At 36.5% G+C, this 13,074-nt stretch overlaps 1 protein-coding gene across 1 annotated transcript; it reads left to right on the forward strand.

Moving 5' to 3' along the window:
- Window positions 1–3,610: 3,610 nt before the first annotated feature.
- Window positions 3,611–4,078, forward strand: LOC107490105 (uncharacterized). Its single transcript, XM_016110873.3, has 2 exons — window positions 3,611–3,754; window positions 3,833–4,078. Exons 1-2 carry the CDS (start codon window positions 3,611–3,613, stop codon window positions 4,076–4,078), a joined length of 390 nt encoding a protein of 129 aa, XP_015966359.1.
- Window positions 4,079–13,074: the final 8,996 nt, after the last annotated feature.

Genomic DNA, 13,074 nt, shown 5'->3' on the forward strand with positions numbered 1-13,074 from the left:
TCTTCCTCTTCCGTAACCACGTCCACAGCCTCGACCTCGTCCTTGTCTTCCACTTTCGTTGGTTTCTCCTTTAGCATTCCACGAAAGTTTTTCCTGCAAGACATGCTCCACACGTTCTTGCTTGTCATTATCCATTCTTTCTTCATGAGCCCGTAAGGAACCATTCAACTGATCAATTGACATCGTATCCAAATCTTTGGACTTCTCAATGGCTACCACCACATGGTAAAATTTTGAGTTGAGAGAACGAAAGATTTTCTCAACAAAATGAACATCTTCTAATTTTTCTCCAAGCCTTTTCATTTGGTGCACTACCGTCAAAACTTTGGTGAAATAATCCGAAATAGATTTAGTCTCCTTCATCATTAGAGACTAAAACTCAGCCCTTAGAGTTTGAAAACGAACCTTCTTCACCTTTTCAACTCCTATAACGAAATTTTGAAGAGTATCCCAAACTTTCTTTGCATTGGTTATATCAGCAATCTTCTCAAACATATCATCATCCAAGCGTTGATGAATGATAGTAAGTGCACATTGATCTTTCTTTCTTTTATTTTCTAATTCTTCCTTCTGAGCTTCTGTTAGCTTGTCCACATTCTCTGGTTCTACATAACCTTTCTCAACCATCTCCCACACTCCTTGAGCACCGAGAATTGCTTTCATTCGGGCGGCCCAATTGTCATAGTTGAGCTTAGATAATTGTGGGTATTGAAAAGATAAAGTAGTTCCTTTTGACGAAGACATTTTATAAGTGGCTCTGATACCACTTTGTTGAAAAATAAAAGAACAAGGCACACACTTACGAAGAATATAAAATGAAGAGGAATATATTGAATGTATTTGTGTGTTGTTGTTATTTACGAAATGATTACATATGTATTTATACTTTTCTTTAACATCTAAACTTAATACATTTTAATAAACAAATAGTTTAAATTAAAAACTAAATATAAACAACTTATTCAAATTGTGGTTTCTATTCAATCTTAAATTTTAATCATCAAGTTTATTTTTAACAATAACTTCGCCGGCAGATTGGGGATTCTAACCCACACCGCAACTTTTTGTACCTCACTTTCTTGTGGAGTGAATAAGGGCTCCACCTTTGGACCAAGATATAGTGATCAGCAATCATGCATGTCCCTTCGAATAAAGCATGAAGTCTAACAAAAAAAAATCCTCCTCAAGATCCATAACATGCGCAGCCTCCTTCCTAGCTCGTCTTCTATTAATCCATTTCTCCATGGTAGGCAGATTGAACTTCTTTCGAAGAGGTTTGATAATTAGCACTTGTTTCCACGACCTGCACCATTTATCATATTCTTCAAAAGTACATTAATGTTTGATTTTGAATTGAAGGAAGCATTAACATCTTCTTCCTACTCCATAAGGTCTTTGTCTAAAATGTAATCTTCGGCTACCATCTCAACAATTTCATTTGGATTTAGTTTTCCTAAACCATCATCCAATAGCCTATCCTTGTAAGAAAGTTTAGCATCATGCGTGTTTCTTTTTTCTGATCTACGGTCTAAACCTCTTCCTTCATGAGTTCTTTTTTCCTCTCTAGCACATTCATTTTAATTTTCTGTAAACTATTTTTTAGTGTCAGTGGTGGTATTTCCAGGTTCATTTAAAGAAAGTAAAAAGAAAAAACAAAAATATTTTTGTTCTCTATGATACACTAAATTGGTATTCTATATAATATTGATCTAAGCATTAAACATGTAATTAATGGACAAAGTTACCCAAAAATGAAAAATATGTAATTGATTCGTATCCTATGTGTCACGGGTATTAATAATTGAATTAAGTGGGATTTATTATATAAATAATTTTTATAAGTACATATATATGTAAGTTATTTTTATTCTTAAAGTTGTAAAAAGGTGAGTATAGTTAGTTGTTACATAAGCTATTTTTTTATGTTGTTAATATTAATCAATTTTGCTAGTTACCAACAAGAATTTTATCAATTTTTGTCAATTTTTGTTTATGATTATATTTAATAGAAGTGTCTTTGTGAATGTGTTTAATAAAAATGTATTTTTTATAGCTGTGTCTAATGAAAATGTCTTTATAGATGTATTTTTGAATATGTCTCTTTATACATATGTTTAAAATATAATAATTAATTATTATTGATAATAAATTGACAAATAATATATTGGTACTCTATATTTTTTTAATATTAAAGATGTGATATGCCCTAATACACTTATTTTAGTTGTATGGTGTACAATACTATATCAGACAAAATTCTCTTCACATAGAAGCAGGAAAAAGTAGTACAAAATTAAATTTATTTGGAACTTATGCATAAAAACGACTAGATACAATTAGATTTCGTTAGGAAGAAGACATATGGGCAAAAATTTAGTCAAAGTCTAATTTATTCCAATAACAAAATATATGCTTCATGTATATTTAATTAGTATGCATATTTCCGTGTATATGATCCAATAATGTATATGTAGTGTGACTTCCGATTTAATTTTTGCTAAAATGTTTCGTAGCGTTAAGTATAATGGCATGAACATGACGAAGTCTTAATTAGTGTATTTATATGGTATTATGATCTTAGAGTGTGTGTGGTTCAAATTTTATTTTGTTATAAAAAATTTATTTTTATAAAATTAAAAATATCTAAAGAAAAAATAAAAATTAAAACAATAATATTTTAATTTTTTGAAATTAAATTTACTTAAAAATAATTTTTTAAATTTTAAATCAAACATAAAAATATAATATTTTTATTTTAAAATTTTTATAAATTATTTATAATTTTTCCGACCACACCCGCCTAGAGTTAAGTATCAAGTTCCCTTCCATTGCCTAGTGATCCATAGAGTTAGTAATGGGATGGCAGGTGGTCAGGTGCTAAAGCTGCACAATACAATGGTGCTTCGGTTTATATTAAAATAACAGAGTTCATCAATTCCTCATGAAAAAAAGGCCGATTAACACCTAAGCCAGTTTCACAAAATAAATATTAAAATAACAGAAAGCCTTACAAAATATATTTTTTTAATAAAGAGTATTAGAAAACTAATAAATTTTGTGATTTGTAACTATTAATTAGTTATCATAAATATTTTTAATAGTACAAAATTATTCATTTTTTTATTAATTACATGCTGACCAAATTTTAATAAAAGTATTGGCCTAGACTTTTTTCACTATTAATTGTGGGAGTAGATTTTGTTTATATTGAATTGACATGATACAGTTTACAATTTTAGTGTGACATATTTTTATCGGACACACATATACACCATTAAATTGATACGTAATTTTAAGGGTTAAGTATGATTTTGATCCCTAACGTAGGGGCCAAAAATTTATTTCGTCCCTCGACTTTTTTTCGCTTCAAAAAGGTCCCTGAAGTTCCGGTTTGTTTTAAAATCGTCCCTCGGACAATTTTACCCCTGTGGTCGTTAGGTTTAGATATGACCGTTTTAACGGATATGGAAAACGTTAATTAATATAAGTAAATAATAATAGAAGGATTAAATCAAAAAAGTGAATGAATGTGAAGTGCAGGGGAGGGAGGAGTAACGACGGGAGATGCTGCTGAAGGTGGACGGCTAGGGTTCACGAGACAGTGGCGTCCATGGCTTCCCAGAGCTCAAGAGCCTCACGTTTTCGTTCAGATGCAAAGGAGTTGCTTTGTGGCCATGGTGAGAGGCCGATTTTGCGAACTTCATCGACGAAGGATAACCCTGGACGAAGATTCTGGGGTTGTGTATACTATAAGGTAAAGTGTTCTTCCTATTTTGCTATTGTGGGTCTGAGAATTTGGGATTTCTTCATATGTTTCTATGGCTCCTATTAGGTTCAGGATGGGTGTGATTTCTTCAGATGGGCAGATCCGGAACCTGGTGGTGTTCACCAAGAGGTTGAATTTGCAAGAAATAGGAGGAAGATAACGAAGTTGAAGGCAAGATTGAAGGAGTTGGAGACGAAGCTTTGGGTTGTGGCTGCTCTATGTATTGCTGGGTGGGTGGAGCTTTTGTTCTTATTCCTGCAGAATCATTACAACTTAAAGCACCCGAATGGAATGCACTTAGGTTATAGATGATTTGGTAGGGAATGTTATGAGGTTTCCTGTGTTGTGTGGGTAGAGTTTGAGAGTATTCTGTGATGTTACAATGGTTTAGGTTTGTAGTATCTTTGAAACTGTTTGAATTAATAAAACTGTTTGAATTAATGAAGGAAAGTGTTGTTTACTGTTGCCCAAATTGTCACCTTCTTTAATGGTGGAGTTGTGTTATTTTGTAATGTAAAAATAGTTTATGAGCAAAGAAGAAAAGCATTGTAGTTTATGAGCAAAGCAGAAAAGCATTCAATACAAGATCTGAAATTTCAATAATTAGTAATGGAATATTTCATTTGATGAGTAGTTAAAACATACAAAAATATTTTGTGGTTGCCTTCACATGCCTAGTACCAAAAAACAGAGAAGCAACACTTCAAGTTTTCTCAGGAACTTAATGCCAAAATACAGTTCTCAAACCAAAAAACAAAGAAGCAAGACTTTAAGTTTCCTCAGGAACTTAATAATAAAATTACAGTTCTCAAACCAGAAAACAGAGAAGCAACACTTCAAGTTTCCTCAGGAACTTAATACCAAAATACAGTTCTCAAACCAAAAAACAGAGAAGCAACATTTCAAGTGTCCTAAGGCACTTAATACCAAAATAAAGTACCAAGATTAAAAACACTGCTTGCAAGTCATCAATACAAAAGTCACAAAATATTCCACACTCAAATCCTAAAGATTTTCCCACTGAGATGGGGTAACTTGGCCATCAACCTCAACTTCTGCAGGGGTAGATGAGGTGCACTGCATTGAATGACAGAAAAGGGCCTCTTCCTCACAGATGGCTGGTTAGGAGGCTGTTTGTTGCTGGTGGAGGTTGCAGCAGATGCAGCCTTGGTGTTTGGCTGGGCCACGGTGTTGGGCTGAGTGGAAGCTTTCTTGGGCTTGGTGGAAGCTTTCTTGGGCTTAGATGCTTCTGTGGTGGGCCGGGCTTCATGTTTCTTGGGCCTTGTGGGGGGGGGTTTTCCTGGTATGAGATGCTGGCAGATTGGGTGGTGATAGTGTAGTATTCCTGTTTCTCCCTCCCAAAATTGTATGACCAGGTGCCAGCTTAAGTGCATTCTTGTTGGCTCTTTTAGTTGAAGTTTGGGCCTACAATGAAAATGTAAATCATAGAGAAAGTTACACACATATCATATAGTAGTTAAATTATATAGATGGCTTAAATAATGGTAGTTGAACCCTAGAATAGCATGTCACAATCCCTCTTACCCTCTTCTTAGGCTACCTGCAGCCGCTCTTCTTGTGACCAACTCCACCACAATTGGAGCATCTTTGGACTTCTCCCCTCCGTGACACATGAGTCTGGCTTCTATTGTCTTCATCTGCAGCCCCTCTTTTCCTCTTCTTCACCGGTCTGTGGCTTGGCCTCCTGTATGGAGGTGGGATGACATCATCATATTGAGTCCTCTCCCATAGCTCCGGACCGTTTACAGGGTGTATCACCTCCTGGTAGCACCTGATGTAGGCCTCCTTCTTGTTGCAGTCATCCACATATGACTCCAAATTAAGGCCTTTGAAGGTGATGCAGCTGATGGCATGAGGACAAGAAATCCCACTCATTTGCCATTTCCTGCAAGAACATTCACCAGCAGCAAGATCCACAACATACTTATCTAGACCACACATTACCTCGTAGTTGCTAGCAGATGACCAATAAGGCCTCCAGTCCCTAGCTAAGCTTGCCCGTTTTTCTAATTTCTTCCTAATCATTGGCATAATGTTTCCTGGATAATTAAGAACCCTTTCCCTATTTGCAACCCATCTAGTCATCATATAAATCCTAATATCCTCTAACATGTTCACAATTGGTTTCTCTCTTGCTTCTACTAACACAGCATTGAAACTCTCACTCATATTATTAACAAGACTATCACATTTAGATAGGAAGGTAAACCTGGATCTTGACCAGAACCTTGGTGGAATGCTATTCAGATGTCTAAATGCTCCCTCATTCAGAACTCGCAAATTTTTCATCTCCTTCTCCCAGCTCTGCCAATGACTTGCTTTAGCACACCTCCACATCTTGTTCTTTAGCTCTAAACCAGGAAACTTCTTCCTGAAGTTGCTATAGAGATGCCTAACACAGAACCTGTTATCCACCCCTGGAATGACCTCTTCAAACGCCGGCAATAAGCCCTGTTTTCAAGAAGGTAATATTTCAAATTGTTAGTTCATTTATAAATGTATACAAGGGCAACTTGCATAGGCTTATATATGGTGAGTTACCTTTTGCTGATCAGACATAAACGTGTACTTTGCAAGATTGTGTGGGCCTAAGTCATCGGACAGGTGACGCAGAAACCATACCCAAGAGTCCTTAGTCTCTGCCTCAACAACCGCATATGCAATTGGAAGAATATGGTCATTTGGGTCTCTTCCGACTGCAGTCAACAGTTGACCACCTTGAGGGGTTTTCAAGAAGCAACCGACCAGCCCAATGAACCTTCTGCAGTGTTGAAAACTTTTCTTGCAAGCATCAAAGCATACATACATTCTTTGGAAAACACAATAGTTCATCAGTTCTGCGTTCTGTCGCTCTTGAGCAAAATCTGGTGATCGAATTACCTTCAGAATCACTGTGGAACCTGGGTTTGTTCTTAGGAGTTCATGGCAGTAGTCGTTTATTCGCTTGTACTGCTCCCTAAAGGCGCCCTGTATCTGACTCAAAGCCTCCTGTTTTGAATTAGCTGCCATTGCCTTTGTAACGGTCAGGTTCCATTTTTTGTGAGCCTTTGCAACCAGCTCCTTCACCTTGATCTTTGGGTTGGATTCAACTTTCTTCTTAAACTGGCTACCCAACCATTTGCTGTGCATAATCCCAACCCGGTGTGTCTGCATGCAAGAATGTTGAAGATTCATGCTTCTTAGTTGCCAAGTAGACTCCTCACCGACCCTGTGTGCATATAACCAAAAGGGGCAGCCTTTCTGACAAACAGCTCGGACCCTCACCAAGTCTCACTTCTTGAATTTAATGTTCCTAGCTGTGTTGACTGCATAGGCCGCCACTGTGTCCTTGAACTCTTGCCGAGATTCATACAATGTACCCACCTTCCATTGGTACTTTCCCATGTCCTTTTGTGTCTTATGCACTGGAAACCTCTGCCCCCCTCCTCAGCATCATACTCCCCATCATCAGCACCCATCCCTGCTCCTGCAATTACATGGTCCTGCTCCAATTCATCATTGTCAACTGCATCCTCATCATCCAAGTCACTTGTGACAACCTTTTTGCCCTTCTCCACATTACAGTCCTTTGGCACAGCATTATCTTCACTGAATCCACTTTCATAGTCGTACACCTCATCACTGTCAGTGAAGTGGATGTCTTCCTCACTGTTTTCCTCTTTATTAGATGGCAAGTATGTTGGGTCATCACTGTCTTCACCACTGCTAACATCATCACTAACCGCCTCACGTCCCTCTTGGCCTAATTCCACTCCACCATCCTTATTCTCGCATTCTTGTTCACCAACAACCCTAGCTCCATCATTGTTATCTACATTGCCTTCGAACACCACTAAATCCATACCACCACCCAAGGGTTTCTCACTCTGGCCACCTACCTTCTCTCCCCCCACCTCCAGAAAACCCACCTCTGGAAATCCCTCCGCATCCTCAACCTCATGCACCACAAACAGATCAACAAAGCCTCTCCTCCCTGCTATGGTAGACATTTCAATTGCCTCTGTGTCACCTACCAATAGCTTCGAGTGACGCTCATAATCATCCTCAGTTGGGTCTTTGTACCATAACGCAGAAATGTTGGATTTCATATATCCAAGCTGTCTCAGTTCCTCGTATGCCTCAAACACACTCCACCGATCGCCGTCAATGTCCTCCACAATTGTACATTGACCCTTCAGGTACTTGAGCACACCATTTTCATATCCAAATAACCCTCCATGGTGCACCCGCATGTTGAAGAGCGCCATCTCCTTCCCGAAAAATCCTATTAATCAACACAGGGACTTAGTCAACCAAATATGAACAACAACAACTACAATCAGTTCAAACCCTATTAAGAATCGAGAAATTATATTCACATAATGCTTACCTCGCCAAGGGATTTTTGTTGGACGAAGCCAACTTAACGACCCAGGAAGTTTTCCGGCAACATCTCTCAAGCTACCAACGCCGGACGTCGCAGGAAGGCCTTCCAAGGGTTTCGCACAATCGTTTCACACAAACGTTACACTCTGGGGTTCTATTCTCAGGCAAAGCGTGGCTTGGGAAAGGAAAATTTTCTTTCGCGGGAAGTAATACCAACCATCAAGGGCATTTTCGTATTAAAAATTTATTTTTGGTGGCAAAAGGACGATTTTAAAACAAACCGGAACCTCAGGGACCTTTTTGAAGCGAAAAAAAGTCGAGGAACGAAATAAATTTTTGGCCCCAACGTTAGGGACCAAAATCATACTTAACTCTAATTTTAATAGGTAAAGATAAGTTCAACTATTCAAGCATCGACACTATAGAATTTTCTAAAGAAAGGAATTTTTTAGTGTAGCTTGCTCTCCAAAATATCCTTAAATCGAACTTACACTGTTTTAGATTTTTTTTTTTTCTAAAGGCCTGGATAGTTGCATAATTTCAGTTAATTAATAATTAGTATTACTTAATTTGAAGTGGAATTTTGTAGCAATATATCTCTATGTAATTTTAAGATCATAAATTTTAATTTAGAAATTATTGAGATAATTTTCATATTAGATTATCTACGTTACGTCATTTAGATGTCGCCTTTACAAAACCTTATGTTAACACAGGATATTAATCTTATTGGTCTGTTCGTTTCATGGCCACCTCAATTTTACTTAAGTTCTTGGAGAGAAACATGTTATGGATGCTTTGCTTAGTAAAAGGATATCTTATTGTGTAATTAGGTGGTATTCCAGGTATGTCATTATTTTTTTTATTTTTTATTGTTTTTCTTTTCTTGTTAGTCATATACTTTGACCCTATGAACAGCATTGCAATATTTCAATTGTTGATTGTTAGTTTGTTACTAATAACAGGAATTTCTCGACATGGATTGAGAATCCTTTTGTGAGTCAATGAGAATAGCAATAAGTAGGGATAAACAACTTAATCAAGTTTTTTTTTTTTTAAATAACTTAAACAATAAATGATTATATTAAAAGTAGTTTATAAATAAGTTATTTTGTGTTTGAATTTTTAGTTCTAAAATCGTTTATTTTATAAAAATATGATAAAAAAGTAGTAGTATTATGAGAGAAGTTATTTTTTTAACTTCTTTATAAACTCCTAAATAACTTTTTAAAAAGCTGTAATTTGATTTTAAAAATTGCACCAGACATTAATACTACTACTTTTCATAAGTAAAAAACTCAACAAAATTATTTTTAAAATTTTTCAAACGTTCATTTGATATCTTGACAATACTGCACTAGATAACTTGAAAACGGGAAGGTTCAATTGTTCAATTCATGTTTCTTTTATTGCAAAGAACATAAGCTACCTTACCTGCATTCAGAGTCTTGAGTTTGGACAACACAAAGGAAACTATAGACACAGGTTAGACCCAATAAATCTGATCCATTAACTAACCTAGTCATATGGGCCTATCACTTGATATGGCCTTACATCATAAAAAGTCCAGTCCAATTTGAAATGTCCTCCTTTCGATATACAATTTTTTTTTTAACGGAGATTTACATATAATTACATTTATTTAAAGTTAGTAGTTCAAAATCGTAGATAATTTAACATGTACAATTAAATTATCTTTTAATAATTTTATTTTAACTATCAATTTCACATTAAAATAATTTATACGCGAATTTCTACTTTTTCTTATTCGTTGAGGTCATAGAATACAACACATGCACCTAATATACAAGTCAAGATTTTCGAGATTGTGATCCTTTGGATGTAAATGTTAAAATGTTCATTTCATAATGAATAGGGGACCTAAACTGATTATGGTTGGTTTGTTCTAATTGATTAACTAATAATGGAATTATTTATGAATTATGATACTTTTTAATATTTTTTATATATGCTGAGTAATATTTCACCTGAACAACCATCGACCATATACAACTTTTAACGTTTTTACAATGTCCGTTAAAACTTAGGGTTTACTCTTCTTAATTAACCCGAAGCATATAAATTAAAATGCTAATTATTTTAGTACTAGTGGATTTGATTGTGGAACTCCCACTCAATGTTTTACATATTAATACTTGAGATTATCAATGTAACCCCACATTCCATATATAGATATAATGTAAATATAAAATGATTATTAGGGCTTCACACTTTCTATCTGCTCAACCAAATGAACTAGTCATAAGTCATATCTACTTGTCTTTTCCTCACTCAAATGTCATCATCTATATTATAATTGGTCATGGAGGCTTGTTTGATGACATAATAGAATTTTCTTTCAATATGATTTAGATTAATGCATACTAGCTAGAAGAACTAGATGTTTCTACCTTTATTGTACTTATTATGAGTCATTGTTAGATTCAACAAATAAAATAAATGCAAGTTTTACGTAGGAATATGGCTCTAGATATCCGATTCTATTTTTCAGATATTCTGTCACAACTTTGGACACACTCCAACACTATTGTGACGGCACTCGAACTTACTCAATCTTTTGAGCTAAGACCAAATCAGTCTAACTCTCAATACTTAGCAAGAAAGCTAAGAATATAAAAGAACACAAGAGAAAGAAGCTTTGGTGGAAGAACACTTTATTGCTCAAGTATTTGTTACAAATAATTCGCACACCTTTACACTAACTCTCATCTCCTATTTATAGCCATCCACCTCCTCAATGGATGGTTAAAATTAAATCTAATCAACGGTCCAAATTAATCATCCAAAACCTTCTTTACACATATTTATCATACCACAACTTTTTAAATATTTCTAGATTATTCCATACCACTCTTTATACTTCTATATACATCTACACTCTTCTAGAATATTCTGTGACCTTCCAAAGTCTTCTAGAACCTTCTAGGATATTTCAGGACCTTCTAGGATATTTTAGAACGTTCCAAAACCATCTAGAGTATTCTCAAACACTCTAGAAAATTATACAAATACTGTTAAATCTAACCTTATAAAATTTACCGTGACATTCTCCCCCACCTAATGCGCAAACGTCCTCATTGCGTTCTGTTCATGATAGCGCTTTAGGTGTTCTTGGAATTGCCACAGATCTTCACGAGCTTCCCAACTAGTTTCAGTTATCAGGAGTCCTTTCCACTTGATCAAGTATTGGATACTTTGTGGTACCCCTCTTCGTTGCACGACGCGATTAGCTAAGATCTCTTCGATTTCTTTATCAAAGGATCTAATCACCACGGGCAGAGCACGACTCGAGCTACCTCTACTCAGTTCGTCTTGGTCTTCATGATATGGTTTAAGCATACTCACATGGAAGACCGGGTGGATCTTTATAGAGGGACAGAGTTGTACTTTGTAAGCAACCTCCCCAACACGTCCAATTATCTCAAATGGCCCTTCGTATTTGCGGATTAAACTCTTATGAACTTTGCGAAAGGCTTTGAATTGTTGTGGAAGAAGTTTGATCATTACTTTGTCTCCCACTTGATAGCTTGCATGCCTCCTCTTCTTATCTGCCCATTTCTTCATCCTCTTGGTAGCTTTGTGGAGGTAAGAACAAGTGACATCTACTTGTTCTTCCCATGACTTAATCATATGATAAGCTCCAAGGCTCTTCCCTGAGTAAGAGGAAGAAAGAGAGTGAGGTGTAAGTGGTTGTTGTCCAGTCACAATCTCGAATGGGCTCTTTCCTGTAGACTCACTCCTTTGCAGATTGTATGAGAACTGAGCAATGTCTAGGAGTTTTGTCCAATCCTTTTAATTAGCGCTTACAAAATGCTTCAAGTAACACTCGAGTAAGGCATTCACTCTTTCAGTCTGCCCATCGATTTGAGGATGGAAGCTTGTTGAAAAATGAAGCTCCGACCTAAGGAGTTTGAACAGCTCTATCCATAGTCGTCCTGTGAAGCGTGGATCTCGATCACTAATGATGTTCTTAGGCAATCCCAGTACTTCACCACATTCTTGAAGAATAGTCGTGCTGCTTCTTCTACAGTGCAGTCAGTAGGGGCAGGTATAAAAGTAGCATACTTCAAAAATCGATCCACTACCACGAGAATAGATTCAAACCCCTCGGACTTCGGTAAGGCAGAGATGAAGTCTAGAGAGACACTTTTCCACGGTCGCTCTGATGGAGGCAGAGGTTCCAACAATCTACATGGTGTCTTGTTTTCAATCTTATCTTGTTAGCACACAAGATAAGTCTTCACATAGCTCTCCACTTCATCTCTCATTTGAGGCAAATAATAAGAAGATTCAATGAGTACCAAAGTCCTTCGCTGACCTTGGTGACCAGCCCACTTGGTGTCGTGGCATTCTCTCACTAATTTTCTTCTTAATTTTTCCCATTTAGGAACGTATAGTCTTCTCCCTTTTGTGTAGAGAATGTCGTTTTCTTACCAAAATCTTTTAGTCTTACCTTCTCTAGCCAACTCCACCAACTTCTTGGCTAATAGATCGTGATGCAACCCTTCCTTGATGGTATGCACAATATCTCCTTCGACCATAGAAATGGCCGCCATCCTATATGGTTTTGAGATAGGCGATTTTGCTCCTAACTCCAATTCAATGTTGTCATCCATCTTTCTTCTAGGTGGTAACTGCTTTGGCAACTGAAGAGATATCACATCCTTATTTTCTTCAAGGACTTCCTTGATTTTGGGAGGAACGTCTTTTCTTTTGGATGTTGACTCCTCTTGTAATAGAGCCAAATATGTAATCTCTCCCTTCTTGAACCCTTTCTTGAGTTGCATAGCAGACAGTATCGGTGGTCCACCAACTTTAGAGACTGTAGGGACCTTGCATGGAGACTCTTTCTCCATGACGCATACTATGTCGTAGTATGGCATAGGTATTATATTTGCCTT

Source organism: Arachis duranensis, chromosome 5, assembly GCF_000817695.3.
Source record: "Arachis duranensis cultivar V14167 chromosome 5, aradu.V14167.gnm2.J7QH, whole genome shotgun sequence".
NCBI classification, from domain to species: domain Eukaryota; kingdom Viridiplantae; phylum Streptophyta; class Magnoliopsida; order Fabales; family Fabaceae; genus Arachis; species Arachis duranensis.

Bases quoted from the DNA above. Each gene is read 5' to 3' on its own strand.
- LOC107490105 (XM_016110873.3), top strand. From the start codon at position 3,611: ATGGCTTCCCAGAGCTCAAGAGCCTCACGTTTTCGTTCAGATGCAAAG. The intron at 3,755-3,832 runs GTAAAGTGTTCT...GGCTCCTATTAG, and splicing joins GGGGTTGTGTATACTATAAG to GTTCAGGATGGGTGTGATTT.